Here is a 22,548-nt window from a genome sequence, read left to right as displayed (position 1 = left end):
ATTTATCACAAGATTGTAGCAATTCAATCAAATCTTCTGACTCCACTTCTAATTTAAACTGTTTTACTAGTGCAGTTACTTCTTCCACTGAAGTCTTAAAACCCTCAAAGAATCAACTTCTTCCAAACTGCTATTCATGTTGGTATTTTGACCTCCTCCCATGAATCACAAATCATGAATCCCATGAATCAGTTCTTAATGGCATCTAGAATGGTGAATCCTTTTCAGGAAGTTTTCAACTTAATTTGACTAGATCCATCAGAGGAATAATTATCTATGGCAACGATAGCCTAACAAATGTACTTCTTAGGTAATAAGACTGGAAAGTCAAAATTATTTCGTGATCCTTGGGCAACAGAATGAATATTGTTAGGGAGCAGGAAAACAATGATCACCTTGTACATCTCCATGAGAGCTCTTGGGTGACCAGGTGCATTGTCAATAAGTAGTAGTATTTTGGAAGGATTCTTTGCTTCTGAGCAGTAGGTCACAAGAATGAGCCTAAAATATTCCACAATCTACGCTACGAATACATGTGCTATCATCTAGGCTTTGTTCCATTTATAGAGCACAGTCAGAGTATATTCAGCATAATGCTTAATGGGCCTAGCATTTTCAGAATGGTCAAGGAGCACTGGCTTCAACTTAAAGTAAACAGCTACACTAGGCCCTAACAACAAAGTCAGATGTCCTTCAAAACTTTAAAGTCATGGACTGACTTCTCCTCTGTAGCTAGAGAAGTCCTAGATGGTATCTTCTTCCTATATAAGGCTGTTTCGTCTAGCTTGAAAATCTGTTGTGCAGTGTAGGCGCCTTTGTCAATTATCTTAGCTAGATCTTCTAGATAACTTGCTGCAGCTTCTACATCAGCACTTCCTGCCTCACTTTGTACTTACATGTTATGAAAATGGTTTCTTTCCTTAAGGCTCATGAACTGAGCTCTGCTAGCTTCAAACTTTTCTTCTGAAGCTTCCTCACCCTTCTCAACCTTCATAGAATTGAAGGAAGTCAGGCCTTGCTCTACATTAAGCTTTGGCTTAAGAGAATTTTGTGGCTTAATCTTCTATCCAACCACTAAAACTTTCTCCATAACAGCAATAAGGCTATTTCACTTTCTTATCACCCCATGTGTTCACTGGAGTAGCACTTTTCACTTCATTCAAATACTTTTGCTTTGCATTCACAATGCAAAGCCTACCTTTCAGCCTATCTAGGCTTTCAACATGCCCCGCCCCCCACTAAGCTGAATAATTTGTAGTTTTTGATTTAAAGTGAGAGACATGTAACTCTTCCTTTCACTTGCACACTTGCCATTGTAGGGTTATTAATTGGCCTAATTTCAATATTGTTGTGTCTTAGGGAATAGGTAAGCCCAAGGGGAAGGAGAGAGATGGAGGAACTGCAGGTCAGTGGAGGTAGAAAAGTCAGAACCTAGCACTTACTGATTAGGTCAGGCATGTTATATGAGTGTGGGTCATGGTGCCTCAAAACAGTTACAATGGTGACATCAAAAATCACTGATTATGATAATCATAGCAGATATAATAATGAAAAGTTTGAAATATTGTGAAAATTACCAATGCAACATAGAGACATGAAGTGAGCACGTGCTGTTGAAAACATGGTCCCAACAGACTTGCTTGACACAGAGCTGCCACAAACCTTCAATCTGTAAAAAAACACAGTATCTGCCAAGTGCAGTGAGATGAAACACAATTTTTAAAAAAAGTATGCCTATACACAACTAACTGGAAAATAAGGCAATGTAACAATCACATGAAAAGCTCTGTAAGTAGGCCAGGCACAGTGGCTCACACCTGTAATCCCAGCACTTTGGGAGGCCAAGGTGGGCAGATCACAAGGTCAGTAGATCGAGACCATCCTGGCCAACATGGTAAAACCCTGTCTCTACTAAAAATACAAAAAATAGCCGGGTGTGGTGACACATGCCTGTAATTCCAGCTACTCGGGAGGCTGAGGCAGGAGAATCGCTTGAACCCAGGAAGCAGAAATTGCAGTGAGCCGAGATCATGCCACTATACTCCAGCCTGGTGACAGAGTGAGACTCCCTCTCAAAAAAAGAAAAAAGAAAAAAAAAAGCTCTGCAGGCAATATGGTCTGAACCATTTATCAGAGGAATGTCCAAAGCCATACAGTTAAGTGTTCACTGCAAAGTAGGGATTCCTTTTTGGGAGCCACTTACCACGCTCTAAAAATTGATCCCACAATAGTCTCAGGATAACTACACTAAGTATAGTCCTACTTCCTTAGGGGACCTATAGGAAGTTAAAGCCAAAAACTATTCCAGGTATTTTGTCTTTTCAAAACTAGTTTCAATCATTGGAAGTAGCTATGGAGACATGTACTTGAGAACTTCATCGTTTACAGTTGAATGATTTTCTAGACCTTCCAAATACTGGATTTTACCCCTTTCATGACCCTTTGCTCCCTATATAAGCTTTCATCAATGCCAGAATATTGAAGGAAATAACCCTGAAATCAGCCATCATATCAAAAATGGCTACAAGGTACATCTCTAACCCTCAGAAAATGGTCTGTGCTAATGAGAAGGCCGAAGTGTCCACTGCAGTATGTCTGTATAGGTACCTCAAATGAGACAACCACTAACCAAAAAACAGTCTGATACAAATAAACTAGTACTGGATGCAGCTAATAAGGCACATGATACTATAATGTTAAATACATACACTAATAGAATTTTCTACAATTCTATGCTAGGAGGTCCTTTGTAAATCATAGGAGAGTAAGTGGTTTTAAAATTAAATTTGCCCATATAGTTAAGTGCCACTTCATAGCAAATCCTATGAATTAAAAAGCCAAACTGAGCTAGTTCGTACCTAGTCACAAACACTATTTAAACAGAACAGAACAAAAGCCTCTATGTTGACAGGGATAACACCAAAGTGGAACACAGGCCTCACACAACCATCTAGAATCTCTCAATTTCACCTTTGCTTCAGAAATACTGAGGATTTTTCATTTGAATTTTTCTTTCCAGAGCATGTATCACAAACTTTTAAGATAAATTAGTAAAAATACACACACGTAATAGCATACGTTGATTTTACGTTTCTTAAGATGAAGGTTATACGGTTATCCCATTCAATCCCCTTCATTTTAAAAATGAGAAAACAAAGCCCCAAAAAGGTAATTCACACATGGCTACATGATATATCAGAGACAATAATTTATCTGTTCATTACTTATACCTCTATTCAATACAGTAATCCAAATTTTCAAATGCAGTTAAGTTATTTTACAAGCCTATCAAAGGAACTTGCTACTTTACAAACAATTGGAGTACTACGACCACTGTCTTAAGAGAAGGAAACCGGAGTGGGCTGGCTAAGGATGTAGAGGAGGATAAAATCATGGTCACTCTTTGACCCAAAAGCAACTAATTTCCAGCATGCCTAGTAAACTTGAAGCAGCTTGGTGCAGCTAAGCACACAGAGCTCAAACATTTATCAAGTCTCCTCTGAAGAGTTCTAAATATGGGGACATACTAGTGTGCTGCTTTACATCCCTTCCCAGTCCAGACTTCACAGAACAGAACTCTCCTCAAAATATCCCAGAGGGAATTCAGAATCCATTTTTTCAAATGTTTTGACACAACACTGAAAAGGTTGTAATTATCAAAATATCAGAAACTATTACATTCAATTCAAATATGTTAAGCTACCACTCATTCTTCCTCCTATTTTTAAATGTGGGGATGACTAAGTATCTTTAAACTTAGTGCATTTTCAGTTTTTTTCTCTACAGCCACAGTTAAAGGGGTTGAAAGTTAAAAAAGAAGGCATTTGATTTTTTATCTATTAGAAGGAAGGAAAAGTTTAAATGTCATTATTATATGTGAAAACTGAACTGTAAAGAATATAGTATGTGCATCTTGACAGGGTATATAATTTCAAAAGGTGAAAAATGTTTAAATAGATTTTAAAATTATTTCTCTGTAAATATCACAAAATGTTAAAGGCATAGGCTTAATTGCTATGAATGTATCTTTAAATGTTGTATTTCTATTTTTTAAAAATCACTTTGTCACTTGAGAGAAATAAGGTTGTTACTCTTTTTCTATTTTCCCCATTCCCATACCCTTTATGTTTTTCTTCATTAACTACATTGTCCTTTTTCTGATGGGTTTAAAACATTGTGAATATTTAAGTATCTGTTGATACACACAAATATTTATGGTCTAGCCCAGCTAATGCATTGGTGAATATGTTCACATGTATGTATATGTACATGCACACACATGCACATAACAAGAACGATGGCACAGTGGTTAAGGCTCTTTCTAGAATAAGACTGCTTGGTTCAAATTCTGCTTCCACCACTGACAATCTTGGACAAGTTTCTTAACCTCTCAGTGCCATAATTTTCTTATATATAAAACAGGGATAATAACAGTAAATGCCTCTCAGGGTACAAATAAGACTAAATGAAGATTTAATATTTAAAGTGATTATAATAGTATCTAGCATTGTTAAGTGCCTGCAAATAAGTGTTGAATTTTTTTTAATTATTTTTTACTTGTCTTCATTCTCCTCCTCTTCCTTTTCTTCTCCTCATCACTTCCACTGCTACATCTTTATCAAGTACTTACAAATCCAGTCATATAGATAACATTTATATACTTCCTACACTCAGAAAATAAACAACAGGATGCTGTTAACCCTGATGGTAACGAATATACCTAACACAAAGAAGTAAGAGAGTAAAAATGATAAGCAGGAACAGAAGCTATATGGCATAATGCAGTGGTCTTCAAATTGGAGTAGATATACCCTTCTAATTACTTGAAGATTTTTCTAAGAAATAGCTAGGCACATAAATATATTTAAGGAAATCAATTGCTAGATCTAAACTTCCATAAAATTTTTTCCTAAAAATGACCTATGTGAGAAAGTGCCTCTTAAATATGATATCCTTTCCCATCTCCCTTCTCACAATTATCCTTCTCTAGCTTTACAGGAAAAAAAAAAAAAGTCATGCTCTTACACATCCCCAAGAATACTACAGGACATTGTTTTGGGCAGACAAACTGTGGGGAGCCACAAAAAAATAAAATCTCATATATTTTTCCACTACAGGTGCTCTCAGCTTAAGTGAGGACCAGCTCTCCATATGAGAAAACATCTTACCATCTTTACTCTTTCCTACCAATTTATTCCCCCTCTTTCCTAGAAGAATGAAAAAAAATAGACACAAACATACATACATACATATATAACACATACATACATATATACATACATATATACATACATACATGAGTTTAAACTGCTTTGGCCTTCAAAGGAACAAAACTATACAAGATCATGATGAATAATAAAGAAGTATAAATGCGAAGGCTGAGAAGAATGAAACTTGAAAGGAGTAATGGAGAATTAGAATTCAATCACGTTATCTGAGACATGGGCATTCTCAAATATATTCTAATGTTCTAGATTTCAGATTACATGATCCTTTTTATGGAGTGCTAAAAGGGTAGAGATTGGGAAATGGGATTAATTGAAGAACAGAGAAGAACAAGAGAATAAAGGAAAAAAGGAGAGAGAAGGCAAGGCAAAATGACTTAGTAGAAAAGGAAGAAACCCTTGCAAACAAAGAAATCCTACATTTTCTCTGGACATATCACTAGTAGCACATGCAAGAAATCAATATACACTTTTTTAAAGAAAGAATTAAGTGGAAAATAAGAGAAGATATACAGGTCACAGGGAATAAAAAATTAACAGTGCCTTTCTATACAGACTTGAAACAATTCTAGTCACTGAAGGGCAGTAGGGCTGGGGAAGGTATCTCCCTTCCTACTGTCCTTCAGTGTAATATCTATTGGAGATATTACATTATTCAGTGATACATGAAATACTTTAGACTTGTTTTTCTAGTAACAGTTATATATTAATCAAGATGCAGGTTTACAGTCTAATTTTGAGCCTTACTTTAAAGTTTTTATCAGCAACAATCTTGTATAATCTACCACGACTATACATATGCATCAAGTTTAGTAAAGCAATTTATGATACAGTCTGCATATGTGAAATGGAAAGCCAGAAGCTAACTATTATTTTAACAAGCTGTCAAGATATATAGAGTTTTGCCAAAGAAACATTGATTACACTGGTCTTTTGAAAAGTAGATAAAACTTAGAATTCCCTAAGCAAACCATAGTTACACAAAACTGTCCTGAGATTCCTATGAAGCATATGACTCAAATGCTACCAAAATCTTTCATAAGATTTATTTCCAATAAATTATATATCTCTGTTTTAGAACTCTGATAATTTGCAGCCCATTTTCCAGTAACATATTTTTATCATTTTCTATTGCTGAATAAAAAAGAAATTAAGGGACAAAGAGAAGATCATGACTAAACTATCCAAATTTTACTACAATCTTGAAAAATACATATCTGTCTACTTCCTGTTCCTCTGTCACTAAATCTCTCTGGGGAGGCCCAACTTCCAATTCTCTGAAGTTATAAGGGAGAGGAAATAAAGTAGCAGGTTGCTATAACTCTCCAATTCAAAAGCAAATTACTACTCTACTCAATACAGCAATCTACCATAATCTCCTCCTCCAACACTTCTGATCCTCTTTACAGTACTATTTTCTATAGCACTTATCTCCTAACAAAAAAATGTACACAATTACTATACCTATTATGTCTCTATGTATGTCTCTTCTTGCTAGAAAGTAAGCTTCAAAAGGGCAGGGATCTACATCATCTTGTTCACTGGCCAATCTCAAATACCTAGAACAGTGTCTGACACATAGTAGGAGTTCTACTGAATAAATAAACTCTCACTTTACCTGTATCAAACTCGCCACCCAAGGTAGCACTACCTAAACTACATGTTGTTCCGATTCTAATTACTTAATTTGCATGTGACTTTTCTAACCCTCGTGTCATTATCATAGATTAGTGTCCATTGCTACAACTGGAAGTAATCTATGCACAGTGCAGCCTTCACTGAAACCCAAATAATACTTCTTTTCTTAGCTGACCTCATTTTTATGGCCACAAAAACTCAAAGCATCCCACTGTATAGCTTGCTTCTTCAGGCCTATTTAGGCAGTGTCTTCACAGTTTCCTGCCCTGAATACCTCTCGTATAAATTTACCACCTTAATTCTTTTTTGTGCACATTTTCCTTGATGCCTTCTCCCCACCATTACAGCAGATTCACTCTTCTGATTTTCCACTGATCAGCACAGCCCTTCAAAAACCTTCAGAAAGACCGTAAGAAACAGATTCAGAGACGCATTTGTGAAGCTATTCAACAAATTTAAGTGTTATTTTTAAAGTATTCATTTTAAATTGGAGCTTTGTTTGATATCGGTATCTTGCTTTAAACTGATTAAGCACATGTAAAGATACATGCTACCAATAGAAGAGGATGAAACTGAGAGATCATCTTTATGGTTAATGGGGAGCCGCTGAGAGGAAAGCAAAACGATGGAAGGATAATTTTAGGAAGTCCAGGTAATTGACTGGTTATCCCTCACCAATGTCTTGATCCAACCCAAGAATCACTCTTACACAGCAAAACTCAGTCTTTCTTGTTCTTTTATTTGTGGCAAGGGAAAGATCCCTAAGATAAAATGCATTTATAAAATGATTGCCTTACAACAAGCACTAAATAAATATTTGCTGAATAAGTTAATGAATCAATGAGTATTCCCCTACGGTTTGGGAAGTGTAGCCCAAGTTAAATGCCAGACTTTCAAATGTAAAGGGTTATGTCTCAAAAATATATTTTACCAAGCTGATCAACATAACACTTAAATAACTATATTTGCATGCTCAGTAAGAACTTTATGCATTCATATATTTAATACATCCACAAAGCATTGTGAGACAACTTTGTAACAGCGAATTGAAATCATATAAAAAACTTTGGACTTCTTGAGGGTTTTTGGTTTTTGTTTGTTGTTAGAGACAGGGTCTTGCTTTGTCAGCTAGGCTGGAGTGCAGTGACGTGATCGCAGCTAACTGAAGCCTCGACTTCCCGGTCTCAAGTAATCTTCCACCCCTGCCTCCGGAATAGTAATCTTCCACCCCTGCCTCCAGAATACCACAGGTACAGGCCACCACACATGGCTCATCAAGTGACAACTTATTCTCAGTCAAAATTCACGGGCAAAAATAAAGTTTAAAATTTTAATTTTAATTTACTTTCAATTTTGAAAAAGTATATATTTTGTGATAATAGCTTTGATTCTGCTCTCCATCAAATACATTTAATTTTCCATTTTTCCATATTTAAGCAATTAACTCCATTAAAAAATAGGAAATGATTCATTCTCAACTCACTAAAGGAAGTACAAAAGGAATTAAATACAAAGAAATAAAAAATTAATTTCATTAATATTTCCTGTGTATCATTTCAAAAACATTGCTAAAAAATATTCCTAGGAGTCTTCTTATAATTTTTATAGTTTCATTATTAAGAATTATTGAGATAATTTATTTTAATTACATGTGCTTTTATAAAGTATGTAATCAATAAGTGTTTATAGATTCCTTATTTTCAAAGCTTTTTTTTAAGTTTCTCTTTACCCAAAGATATAATCAAGATTAAATTCAAATTACTGACCCAAAGATATAAATGAAAAATTCAAAACCATTAACACTCTAATTCAGCTAGACGGAATGATGAGTGAGTAAGGGAGAAGCTATAAGAAAACATCAGATAATTATCTTTCCAGCATGGTCTGAATGCAATCCTTCCTATGAAATTAAAATTTGATACAAAGTCTATCAGGAAACCTTCTAAACTCTAAGATTTGTCAGGAAAAATTGTGAAACAGTGAAATATGCAAAATATTAGTAGATGTCCTATTTAGGATACCCTTCCAGATTATCTGATTCAGTAAGAATATGAGCCTTACATTGTCTTTCAGCTACTTTACAACTATGTAGTTGTAAGATACAGAATAATACAAATAATTCTTTTCCATAAAAATGCAAATAAATTGTGTCCAGTGAAATTAAATGGATAATTGGCCTGAGTATATTAACCAGTTTTGCATCTGTTGCACATTCATTTCAGAATCCTCAATTGCCTATACATGTATGCTCTTAAAATTCTCCTTTGAATAATTTCTAACATCTTACTGATACTTCATTAATTAATGAGCTTAATAAAGTCTTTGATACCCATTCTTTTTATATTTGAATAAAAGACATGATTTTAACCTTTCTTTAAAAGTATCCCTTAACATAATCTATCATTAAAAGTATGACTTTTGAAATAATATCCACCTTCCATAAGCAGGCTTTCTTTAAATTTCCATTAAGACATAAGTCATCCACTCAAATCACTTAAATTAAACTGTTGCAGCATCAATATTTTGAATCCAAATATGAATGAATCCAAAGCACCATCATTATATGATGTATGTTTACTATTTATATATATCCCTAGAAGGAAAAAGGCTGTCAATTAAACTATGACATAATGCTTTTTTATCACTTAGATTTCATTTTTTGGATATCTGTATCACATATTCCACTGTTCTGCTCCCATGCCTCTCACGTATATACTTGAGTATATATAACTTATCTTTCCAAGCCTAAATCATAGGATCTGGCAATTATTAGAATACCTGAAATGTACATAACTCAATTAAACTTTGACATTACAGCCACATTCACACATGCACAGATAACAATTCCATCAAAACCACCACTTACCCAACATGGATTTTGAATCCATCAATTCAAAGAAGCATCCCAGTTTCAGATATGTTCAAATATGAAAAAAATAGACAGAATCCATAAAACACCACAAATGTAGGTGTAAAAACATATAGCAGGATTATAAATGGCCAATAGCTTACAATCAGAAAACCTATTACTAAATGGTCATCATTTCCTTAAATAGTAACACTAGGTTAATCCACACAGACTGCTGGAAATTTATGAATCTTAAAGCTGACGCCAAAATCACAATGAAGCCAAATAACTCTTTAGGGCAAGAAAAGGTGAGGTCCTTGACTGAACTAAGGTTATTCAATCTCTTGTTTACTAAAAAATTGGTGGGGATGGTTTGGTCTCTAGCAGAAGGGCACACAAGATGGTGTCGCATAATGGAGCTGGCTTAAAGCAAAATAATAAAAATGAAAAAACACTCATTCCTCTACTTCTACTTCTAAGAAAATTATGTTCTTCCTTTCTGATGTACTGCTGACATTCCTTTCCTCTTTTCAATCCTAGATTAGTTAACAGCTTGTAAAACTGCTTTTATTATAATGACAGTCTCAATCAACTGTATCATAAGGCTTTTTGCCTAAAGGATCATCTCTCCAAGTTGTAATCTCTTTGAAGACTAAGGAGACAAAAGTCTCTATTGAACTCTAAGGTCTTTTCCAAATTAAAAAGCAAATATTCTAAATATTTATGAATGATATCAATCAGACTTCCTCCTAATTTTACTTCTTAATTTTTAGCCTTTTGTAATATGTTATAAAAGTTTCCATTGTCTTTGTATTGCTGAAGGCTACAATATTGCCTAGCACATAGTAACAGCAAATAAATGTTGGTAAACTAGAAATTGACTCTTTCTCACAATGGCCTTGATTCTCACAATTAACCTAGGAAGTAAGTACAGCAACAATGTTTATTCCCATTTCATATATAAAGAAACTGAAGGTTGGAGAATTTAGGGTTTTGCTTTAAAATCACAGTTAATAAGTGACATTGTCAAAACTGAATCCCAGGTCCTTTGTCTCCAAGTCCAGAGCAATTCTTACAGTAATAGACTGAACATCCCATGCCTAGATTTCCTTCCCTTTCTCTTCTGTTACCTACTACATGATGCTTGACTCAGGATTCTGGTTTGCCAAATTACTGAAACCACATCAACTCTGAGTCAATAGTAATTCTCTGCCTGGTTACATTTACATTTTAGCACTGATATTGTAAAATTAGGTGCAGCAGAGATTATTGGAAATACACATATTGACAGTCAGGTAGCTTACTTCTAGTGGGACTAGACTATTTAATTTTCCTGGGTCTCAAGTCCTTCATCTGCAAAAGCAGGTGAAATGCAAATGATCAATAAGGTCTTTTCCTAACTAAAAACCTAATATTCTAAATACTTATCAATGATACTAACTCAGATTACCTGTTACATTTTACTTGATATTGGCCTTGAAAGAAAAAAAGAAAACTATAAAAACCTATCTGTTAGATCCTGCAGTGGGCCAAAAACAGAATATATAGACAGAAATTTAAATACATTCTGACCATACTACTTGACTAAGGACACTGTCTGTACCAATTTAAAACTAGAAGGTTTTAAGGATAAATGAGATCTATACAGGCACAATTGTCACAGCTGTCCTTCTAGGTATACAAGATACTGAAACATTTTACTGGCCTATAACTTACTTTTTCATACATGACAAAACTATATTTTTCTCATTACAAATGCCCTAGCTATCCCCACAAAGTTATTGTGAAGTCTCCAAATATTGCTAATTTGTCCCTTAAAGCAAAAATATAAAACACTTTGTGACATATGAAAAATGTTCACCATGTCCTTTAGTTGCTTCAAGATAAAGCATATAAATCTTTGAGTTTCTAAGCAGAATCATACTATCTAGATATTTTTGTCTAAAAGATTTAAAACTTACATTTGCTACCTTTTTTTCTTTCTTGCAGCTTTCAAGTCACTTAGCCTGTTCCAGTCTCCGAGATATACATTATTTTTTCAATAAATGAATAAATAAAATTGGTATTTTTGACTACTTCTTAGCATAAATCTTTTCTTTGTATCAACAAATGTTCGAGTGCATTTTCATTGTATGACTAAATTTCTATTAAAAATGTAAATAATTTCTGCTTGCTCTATCAAGTGTTTGATTAAATGTGGTTTTTAAATAGTCAAAAGACTTTGATCAATTTTTATAGAATGCAGCAGGGCACGGTGGTTCATGCCTGTAATCCCAGCACTCTGGGAGGCCGAAACAGGGGGATCACTTGAGGTCAGGAGTTTGTGACTAGCCTGGGCAACAAGGTGAAACCCCATCTCCACCAAAAAATACAATTTAGCCAGGCGTGTGCCATGCGCCTGTACTCCCCAGCTACTCAGGAGGTTGAGGCAGGAGAATCATTTGAACTCAGGAGGCAGAGGTTGCAGTGAGCCAAGATCGTGCCACTGCACTCCAGCTTGGGCGTCAGAACAAAACACCATCTCAAGAAAAAAAAAAACTTATGAAATGCTATTATTCTATCAAAAATAAACATAATATGCTTTCTATTTTAACAAATGAATAACTTACCATTGTACCACCCTAAGTTACTAGGAAAACCACCCTAAATTACCAATAAAATTGTTCCTCCTGTCTTTCTCCTCTGCCTCTGCTCTATTTCCCTTCAAAAAGTTCTTTCTCCACAATTTCTCCAAACAGAAAATTTTCCTGATTCTCCTATCCCTCTCTTCCTGTCTTCTTCCTGTCACTCTCTTCAAGATCCTTTTCCTCTTCTCTCTCACCAGCATCCCCCTTTGATTCTCTGCCTATATTCTCCTTCATCTTGATTCACTCCTTCACAGCTCATCTGCTTCCACAAGATCAACTAACATTTCCATACTGATGAATCCCCAAAGAACATTTTTAGCCTTTATTTTTAACCAGTCTCTGATTCTATATTTCCAGTTGCCTTCAGGATATGTCTCCTTGAATGACTGGATACACTATTAGAATTCAAAATTTCCAGTTTCTCTACATCCTCCTCATCTCCTTGTACATAAACTCCATATTTGGGGACATAGAATTCTTCTATGTAATCCTAACAATTTAAAATCTTCACCATTTACTAGTCCTTACACCCAGAATGAATTACGTTATCTGCTTTATGTCACCACAGGATGCTAAAATGTTACTGAAAATAACCACTAAAAAATGTGGCAACTGTTTCTAATACAAAGTGATGAGTTCATAACATTCTATGAGTAAATATAATAGAGTTCTCTCTATTTTCCTACTAGACATCTGTTTCTAGTTTTTCAATATTACAAAGAAAACTGTTATCTTTATCATTATACATATTTTCATATTTACTAATATCTCCTTAGTGTAGGAGTCCAGAAGTGAAATTAATGGGAAAAAAAGATAAAGAATTGTTAAGGTTCTTGATAAATACTGACAAGCTTATTTCCAAGACAGTATTATCACAACAATGTTAGCTCCATGAGTGCAGGAATCTTGTCCCTTGTGCATATGACAGGCACTAGTAATAAAAAATGACAATATACAGTAAGTACTCAATAAATTTTATTTAAATAAACTAATCAATCAACCAATCAGATCTATGAAAGTACTTAGAAATAATAAACAAACATTCCTTTATGTCTTTATTATATCTTTATACTATATTTACTTACTCCCCCTTTAAGAGTAAACATGTCACTGCTTTGAGCAATGAAATACAAGCAACAGTGGTGTGTGATACTTCTAGTCACAAGTTTTATGAGTCATTTATCATGTCCTTTCCCTCTGTCACAGCCACCTAAATGAGAGGCAAAAGTTTCTGGTATTATTATATATCATCATTAATTTCTTACAGTAAAATATAACTTTTCCCTTAAAACATACCCTTTTTACTGATCAGAAATTCACAGGGAACTCCCTCTTCAGTGCAGGAGGATCCTATGGTAGGAGGATTACAACTGTGCACTGTCATTCCTAAGAAAGAATATAGAGCAATAAAGGAAATTGCTAAAGTCTGGAAAGCATTCTTGGTTTTCTGCTTCAAAATGAAACTGACTTTGAAAATCAGAATTTGAATAAAGTTATCATAGATTTCAATGAAAGAAAAATGCTTCATGGAGTAGCTCTTAGTATTACTACACCTCTAGAGGCCCCAGAAGACAACTAGCAGGCAATACGCTTCATTTTGAAATTCAGCTGTGTAGGCTGAATCACCTTAGCACGAGGGTCGAAGGAGTACAGGGAGAGAGGGTAGCCAGAGCCTCAGACATAAACTGTAACTCACACTTAAACTCATTTGAAATGCAATAAACAAACTAAACGGAACAAGCATACAACTGCTTGGGCACTCAAATTGAGTTTTTTAAGAAATTTTAACTGTTATTATCTAAAAGCTGTAAGGAATATTTCTTTCACAAATACATCTGAATACATTGATGTTTAAAGAGTTTTAGTGCAAATTCAAAGAACTAAAAGAAAATAGAGGAAGACAAATTAGAAATGAGAAGTTAATTTAATGCCAACAAATTAATCTTTCAGAAAGTTAGAAAGAAAGAATAAAATAGTCACGTTGTTTTATTATTGTTTTGTTCACACTTCATAAGCAAAGGTATTTGTGGGAGATTTTTTAATAAATGTTTTCCTTGTCTTTTTTTTCAAGTGGTCAAAGAAGAAAAGCTAACTAGGAGATGAGCGGAATGAGAGCAGTTATTTGCAAATTTTTCCACAAGGAAAATCCTATCAGAATCCTTCTCTGATACTACTTGTCCCTATAATTTGTTCCTACAATTGCCAAAAAAAAAAAAAATGATTACAGTCAGGTTGGTGCATGATTATCTAAAGCCCAATATGATGTTCTTTGTTTTTATCACAATTCAAGATTATTGCATTTTTCCTATTATAACACTAATTAATGGTCAATATAAAAATATGGACTATATTGAACAGCAGGCAAAGGGAAAAAAAACACCCACAAAACCGTAAGACTATGACACAAGTAAATCACTATTCAGCATTTTAGTATAGTTCCTTCTCATATTTTTCCAAGCCACGTTTTTGCTCACTTGATCCTATATACTTGCTTAACCATCTTACTCATTTATTTATTTAACAGCATAAGTTTTTTCCCATGGTACCATAAACTCTTCACAGGCTTCACTTTAGGTATGGTATTCCATCAAGTGTACATTCCACAACGTATATTTTGTCTTAGTGTTGGATAGCTGCTTTCAATTTTTGTACCATTACAAATAATTCCATTAGGAACCTATGAAACATGAGTCTTTCCAATATTTCAAATTCTTTTCCTAAAATACATTCCTCACAACTGAAGTACTATATATCAAAAACAACAATCAAAATTAAAAGCCAATATGATAGCTGGGATTTGGTACAAAAAATCACAGTTTGGGGAAGCAGATGGGAGTTCCAACTGAAACACGTTTAGATTTTTTCAAAATAAAACATTCAAACAAAAACTAAAAAGCGAAAAAAAAAATCATCCTGAAATACACACACACATACATGCACACGCACAGGAACACACATTCTAGCAAAGATGAAAGTTTTTTTATAGCTCTTGCTACACATTGCCAAATTGCTTCCCTAAAGGGTTGTAATCACTTTTATTCCCAATATTTAGCTTAAGGTTTATAGTGAAGGCTTTTTTAACTCCTCTTTTCTTTGAAGTCTTTGTACATTGACTTTGGCACGTCTCTGCAACCTACTGCAAATTTTTCCCATTGAGATATGTTCCTGAGTTTTCACTTTATTCTGGAGACTGGAAATTACTCTTAAGATGCTCTCTTTGTTCATCATGCAAACTTGATTCCATGTAGAATAAGAATTGGATAACAGTACAATGATTTACCTACAGGGATGTTTTTCATATTGTTTACAAGGCAAAAATACATTTAACATAATGTTTAGTAAAAACTGGAAACAGCTGTTTCTGTATCACTTGCAGGGTCACAGCATTCCTTCAAAATGTATTTACTGTCATGGAAAAAAATAATTTGCCACTATAATGTTGAGTTTTTAAAAGTAGGCTACAAAATTGTTTGTATGACACAATTTCATTTTATATAGATCATACACACACATGTGCACAAACACAGAGATTTAAAAAACCTGGATGTGTATGTACTAAAAGACAGTATCATCTTGGGGAGTTGATAAGTGATTTCTACAAACATACTTATTCATATATTTTTATTTTAATAATAATTATTCTAAATGTATAATTTTTAAATAATCAGCCAAAGTAAGACTCAAAGTATAACCAGTAATTGTTTGAGCAACTTATTATATACACATGTCAATTTCCAGCTTGCTTACATAAATAGTCTCCCAACTGGATACATCTTAGTGAATTTATAATCATTAAACAAAGTAATAGACAACATGATCATCACCTGAATAACATTATTTTTCTTCTAAATTTTCAAAAGAGAGCTTTGTGGCCAAAGGTTTTCCAAAACTGTCTCATATTAACAAGAAAATTTTGGCTCAAAGTAGAGATAAGAAATTAATGAACCAATGAAACACAGTTAATTACATCTATAAACTAATGATTAGGATATTAAAACTTGTAAAATCTATAAATAATGGTTTTCCTTTTTAAAAAGTTTTTTAAATTATTTATGAATACATAATAGTCATATTTATTTATGAGATACAGGTGATATTTTAATATAAGCATACAATGTGTAATCATCAAATCAAGGTAACTGGGATAATCCATCATCTCAAACATTTGTCATTTCTTTGTGTGATAAATCTTTTCTTAACTAGAAGTTCAATGATAAAATGTGCTTATGGCCCTAACTAAAACCCTAGCATGTTCACCTCTAAGAATTCTAACACAGCTTGTCTATAGGGTCCTAGCTCTGCCCCCGCCATTAAAGTTGTGTGACCAATGGCAAGGTCTGCATCTCCAAAATCAGTATTTTACATCAGTTGATTTCTAAGGTCTTCATGGCTTTATGGCTGTATATACACTCAAAAAGAAACTGGAAACAAATCTGATCAATAAGGAACTGCTTCATGACATATGGTATGTTATCCCACAGGGCTGCCATAACATAATACCAAACACGCGGTGGCTTAGAACCACATAAATGTATTCTCACAGTTCTGGAGGCCAGAAATCTGAAATTAAGGTGGCAGGAAGGCCATGTCCCTCTGAAGGCAGTAAGGATCTGTTCCATGCCTTTCTCCTAGTTTCTGGCAGCCTCAGGTGTTCCTTGACGTGCACATGGCCATCTTCTGCCTGTGTGTCTTCACATCATCTTCCGTGTGTGTGTGTGTGTGTGTGTGTGTGTGTCTGTCCCCAATTTCCCATTTATAAGGATACCAGTCATACTGGATTAGGACCCAAACAAATGACACCTCATTTTAACTTGATTACTTCTGTAAAGATGCGGATCTTCAACGTTTTTGGGGGGATCCAACTCAACCCATAATATGTGGCACGCTGGTTAATCTCTGTTGCCCTCTAAATCCATTCCCTGCTCCTTTCTGCTCCACATCCCAGAGGCTAACCTCTGTGAACTGCACCATCCATGCTTCTTTAATTTCTAGCTTCAAGTTGGGGTTGGCAAATGGGAGGCAACTGTTCAAGATCATGAGACAACAGAAGAGAGAAGGGAGGGTATTTATTGCCACTCCATACCCCCACCAGGCCACTCTTTTGGTAGCAACTACATTCGGCTGTCCACAGTCCTATTCCCTATCCACTAGCCCCACTCCCATAATTCTAGCTCTCACCAGAATGGGTAATTCCATCCCTGCCTCTTTTTCCTTCTGGCATCAGGCTATGATGACATCCCACGGTTGCTAGTCCCTGGGCACTTCAGTATCATTCAATGACTGCATTCTGCACTAGCACCCATCCTTCTATAATGAAGTCCATTCATTAAACTCTCTTCATTGTCCCCATTGAATGTACCACCTGTTTCTCACCAAGGCCCTATCTAGTACACAGGGATAAGCCAATTCTTTAGAGTATTTACAGAATTTGTTTATCCAAATTCTAAAAAGTAGTTTAGCCTCAGCATGGCTGCCGCAAATTGAGATTTGAAATAAAATTGGTAGTAAAGACATCACTTCTATCATATATACATTTGCTACTGTTTTGCTCCTTTCCTCCTTCATACTTATATCTTAATCTAGAAGGATATGGCAGAGGTCAGGAGCACGGATTGTGAAGGCAGACTGCTTCACTTTGAATTTAGCCTCTACCACATACTAGACTATATACCTCCAGTTAATTTACTTCTCTGTACACTAATAAAATGGGCATAAAGGTAATAATGTACGAGGCCAGGATTACAGGTGTAAGCAGTCACAGCTACTTGGGAAGCGAAGGCAGGAGGATTACTTGAGGCCAGGAATTGAAGGTTACAATGAACTGTGACCATGCCACTGCACTCTGCCTGGGCAACACGGCAAAACCATGTCTCATAATTAAAAAAATAAGTAAAGTTTACAAGTCACAGGACTGCTATGTGAAATACATGCCACATTACTTACATTAATTTTTTAACAATTAAATCAATTAATCTATATAAAGTGCTTAGAACAATACCGGGCTTGTAGTAAGTGTTCTATGAGCATTGGCTGCTATTATTATTAATTTTTCCTCTGATGTTCTTCCCTTGACCTACATATTAAGTCAATCTAACCTCAATCATTTTTACACGGACCCCAACCAGTCAAATGTATGCTGGGAATACACACAAACACAGACAACTTTTTTTTTTTTTTTTTTTTTTTGAGACGGAGCCTCGCTCTGTTGCCCAGGCTGGAGTGCAGTGGCAAGATCTGGGCTCACTGCAAGCTCCACCTCCCGGGTTCACGCCATTCTCTCGCCTCAGCCTCCCGAGTAGCTGGGACTACAGGCACCCACCACCACGCCCAGCTAATTTTGTTTTTGTATTCTTAGTAGAGATGGGGTTTCACCACGTTATCTAGGATGGTCTCAATCTCCTGACCTCGTGATCTGCCCGCCTCAGCCTCCCAAAGTGCTGGGATTACAGGCATGAGCCACCGTGTCCAGCCAACACAGCCAACTCTTTAAATTTTACTAGGTAAACTACCCATTGTCCAAAAGGTCATTAACACCTGCCATTTCTGCCATAATGGGCTCTCTGACCCCTATTTGGTGGTACATCCTAAGTCCTCAGGTGTTTTATTTGCTTATAACACATTTTTGATGACTGCTCTCAGTCAAGATTCTGATATTCATCAATCCCCTACCTGGGCTATTTCAGCTATATGTGAAACACTACACTCCCGCTCACTTCCCAGGGTCTATTCCGGCTTTTAAAAGACAGTTTTCAAACCCCTACTTCAGCCAAATAAATGGTCCTTAATAGTGCTTTTCCTCCCAAAATATGTGTACTTAGTTTTGTTTAATTGTTGGGGGATGCGGAGGGGTAGTAGTGTTTGAGACCAGGCGTCACTCAAAACAAAAAAATTAAAAATTATCAAATTTAGTCGCTTTTTAGGAAAGGGTAAGGAGTTGGGGAGAGAACATGGGAAAAGAAATCCTCATTGATCTTTGCAAATTATAAACCATCTTTTTAAAGTAAAAATAAACACACAAAAAAAACTTATTTAAAAAATTCCCTTACTCGGCTTAGCAGAAATATACCTCAGTTACAGTAACTATGATGAACAAAAAGTGATTACTGTTACTGTATAAAATGGCCCTGAGATGCAGTTATGTACTATATCTGTGTATTTATATAAGTACATCTATCAATACATCAGAAATATCTAGATCTCAAGAAAGGTTCAACTTAGAAATGAGAGTACAGTAGGCCATCCGTATCTGTGGGTTCCACATCCATGGATTCAACCAAAAGCAGATCACGTATATTTGGGAAGAAACTGTACTAAACATGTACAGACATTTTTTTCCTATTATTATTCCCTAAACAATACAGTATAACAACTAGTTACATAGCATTTACATTGTATTAGGTGTCCTAAGTAATCTAGAGAAAAGTATACGAAATGATGTCCATAGATTATATGCAAATACTACACCACTCACACCAGGGACTTGAGCATCCTTGAATTTTGGTACAATTGAGAGGCCCTGGAACCAATTCCCCATGGATATGAAGGGACAACTGTACTAAGTATGAGCTAACAGTAGTAGCAGGAAAGTTCGTAAGTAAAAAACCAGATTGACCAAAGAGCAGATTAAATCACTGATTAGCAGAAGACCCAAGTGGTCAAAACACAGCCCCTGAGGTGAGAAGGCCCTGGTGTAAATACTCACCCCAGCACCTACTGGGTGACCTTGGGCAAGTCACCCAATCTCTATGTGCCTCAGTTTCCTCACTATAAAATAATAGTTCTTACCTCACAGTGCTATTGGAAAGATTAAATGAGGTAATATATGTAAAGTATTTAGAACAATTCCTGACACATAGTAAGCTCTTAAAAACTTTTAGTTCTAAAATTTCCAATTCTATATACGGTCCAGAAATATATTCAGTTCTGTAAAAGATGGTATTCATTTCAAAGGGAATATTTTGTTGCAGTTTTTGGCTTCTTTTCTCCTACTTATGTGAGTCACACTGCTCATACTCAAACATAATACAAGTCATTTTACAGAATAAATGTTCAAAGATGGCTGGTATGTACACTGAAAACAATATGCCAACTCCTGAGTTCATGTCTAGACTTCCTTGGGATTACAGAGATGTTAAGGTTAATTACTCTTTTAAATATGATCATTGTTTATTACCTTGCTATAATTTTGAGAAAGGGGCAAAACATTCTGAGTATGTGCAAAAATATTCCAGTTGACAATATATTCATTACTGTTTATGACCTCCAGTATTCTTTCAAATTAAGCAATTAAATATTTAAACAAACACTCCTGAAGCAGAAGCAAAAATCACTTTCTCAGACTATTTAGGACTTCTTAAAGGTCTCCAAGAAGTAGTACACTCCAATTAATATTTATCCTCTTCCTCAGAGCATCAATGCTTACACTGCCTAAGGGAAGCCTGTTGTCAGCTAAGGCAAATGAGGTTAATAATAACAGGATTTGGCTAAGAAAGAAATAAGTTGCACTTCAGAGAACTAACATCTCATCTCATCTCAATTAAATATGCTAGGAGAATAAAGAGGTCAGGAAACAACCAATTGTAAAAACATTAGTAAATAGGTAACAATTAAAGTCATTCTTTCTCATCCCAACTAGATATACTAATGGCCAAAGTTACTTTTTACTTACATTAGTATTACCTCAGGGGATCTATTGTTTTCCTATAAAAGTCAGCTGAGCTGTACAGCTTAACCAAGATAATCCTCTATATTAGTTTCCAAGTATAGAAAGCATGTGTGTAAATAAAACATACATCATTCATTGTTACCTGGATGTTATTAACTCTTGCTCCCAGGAGCCAAAATATCCATACGGGGATTTACTTACAAAAAAAAAAAAAAAGAAACATGCTTATTAACCTAATTATGGGTATCACATAAATACATCATACTGGCCCATTTATTATGAGTATAGCGGTGCTCTAGGGGCCATACTATCCATATTTGATGGCTAGTTTCTCCCAGTAGCCATCAAGAAGCCTAAAATCTCATCATTTGAAATATTTTTAAGTCTTGACTTTTAGAGGAGAGAGAACTATAAAAGAGAATGTCTAGAGTTAAAGATAGAACAGCAGTCTAGGACTCATATGCAATGTAAGAAGAAAATGGAATCAGCAGAAGTTCTAAGCAGGAAAGTGATATTATCCAAATTATGTTGGAAATAAATCTGCTAGCAATGTGGAAAATGTACTAGAGAAAACATATCACAGTCAACGAAGGAGAGATCTATGTGGCACCTGGACTTTGCAAATGGAGAAAAGGAAAATATTCAATAGATATTTTTCAGGTAGACCCAAAAAGACTCAGTGTCTAACTGGATACAGATGATCAGAAAATCCTAGAAGTTAAAGATGGAAGTGAAGTCTCTAACTTTGACTTGTAACTAAATATGATGCCAAGAATCAAAATAGTAATCAAAAGAAGAAAACAAGTTTGGTATGGGCTAGGTTGGGTTTGAGAAGTCTGAGGAATATCATCATACACACATATCCAATAGAGAGCTAAAATTACAGGTATGATGCTTCAAAAAGAAATCAGGTAAGGCAAGAAGTCAAGAGCAGTGGACAAAGGGAAAACAGAAGAGGGCCAAAAAAGGAACCACAAAAGCAGACAAAGCTAAAACAGAACCAAGAAAAAAGGATGTAATATACAACAAAGGGCAAGAAAGCTTCAAGGAGGAAGTATTCACAGTGTGCATTTCTGCTAAGAGACGAAGAAACATTTGTATCGTGGCCATCAGATTTAGCAGTTAGAAGATTTGAGAATTTTTCCAAAGAGTTTTTGTAGAATATTAGAGATAGAAGTCTGATTTTACTAAACTAAAGGAGTAAGTGACTTAAGGAATTGGAGAGGATTCACAGATGCTTCTTCCCAGAAATATCTCTTTCCAGATGTTTGGAAATAAACATCACTATTCTTTCCAGATGCTTAGAAATAAGAGCAAAATGTACTGATTTACCTGTAAATCTTGACAGATTCTAGGGAATGCAAGTCTCTGTCATTATTGTATAGAGTAGAGAGGAGAAAACGAAAGGTAATTAAAGCTGACTCTAAAGTCTCTACATTTGATTCATGGATATAGATAAAAAGATGCCATAACTTTAGCAGCAAAAAAGGTCCAATACAGTAGCCAAAAGCCACATGTGGTTACTGAACACTTGAATACAACTAA

The 22,548-nt window shown here is 35.1% G+C and overlaps 1 protein-coding gene across 10 annotated transcripts in view; it reads right to left on the bottom strand.

Annotated features, from left to right (window-relative positions):
- IMMP2L (inner mitochondrial membrane peptidase subunit 2) overlaps positions 1-22,548 on the bottom strand; it is a 926,645-nt gene that overhangs the window by 806,608 nt on the left and 97,489 nt on the right. Inside the window, exons 5-6 of one of the 10 annotated variants that reach the window (XR_004433250.1) lie at positions 13,635-13,724; positions 13,299-13,548 (exon numbers count right to left, since the gene is read on the bottom strand). The exons of 8 other annotated variants lie outside the window; for them this stretch is intronic. Coding sequence is in view for 1 of the 2 variants with exons in the window: in XM_033194432.1 (XP_033050323.1) it covers positions 13,703-13,724 (22 nt within the window). In the remaining variant the exon portion in view is untranslated. Of the gene's footprint in view, positions 1-13,291; positions 13,725-22,548 lie in introns of those variants that run through there. One more of the 10 variants, XM_033194432.1, reaches the window with a different exon arrangement.

The sequence above is a fragment of the Trachypithecus francoisi genome, unplaced genomic scaffold (assembly GCF_009764315.1).
Source record: "Trachypithecus francoisi isolate TF-2019V2 unplaced genomic scaffold, Tfra_2.0 Lachesis_group4, whole genome shotgun sequence".
NCBI lineage: Eukaryota > Metazoa > Chordata > Mammalia > Primates > Cercopithecidae > Trachypithecus > Trachypithecus francoisi.
Note: the sequence above shows the minus strand (reverse complement) of the source record. Positions and strands in the feature narration are given on the sequence as shown.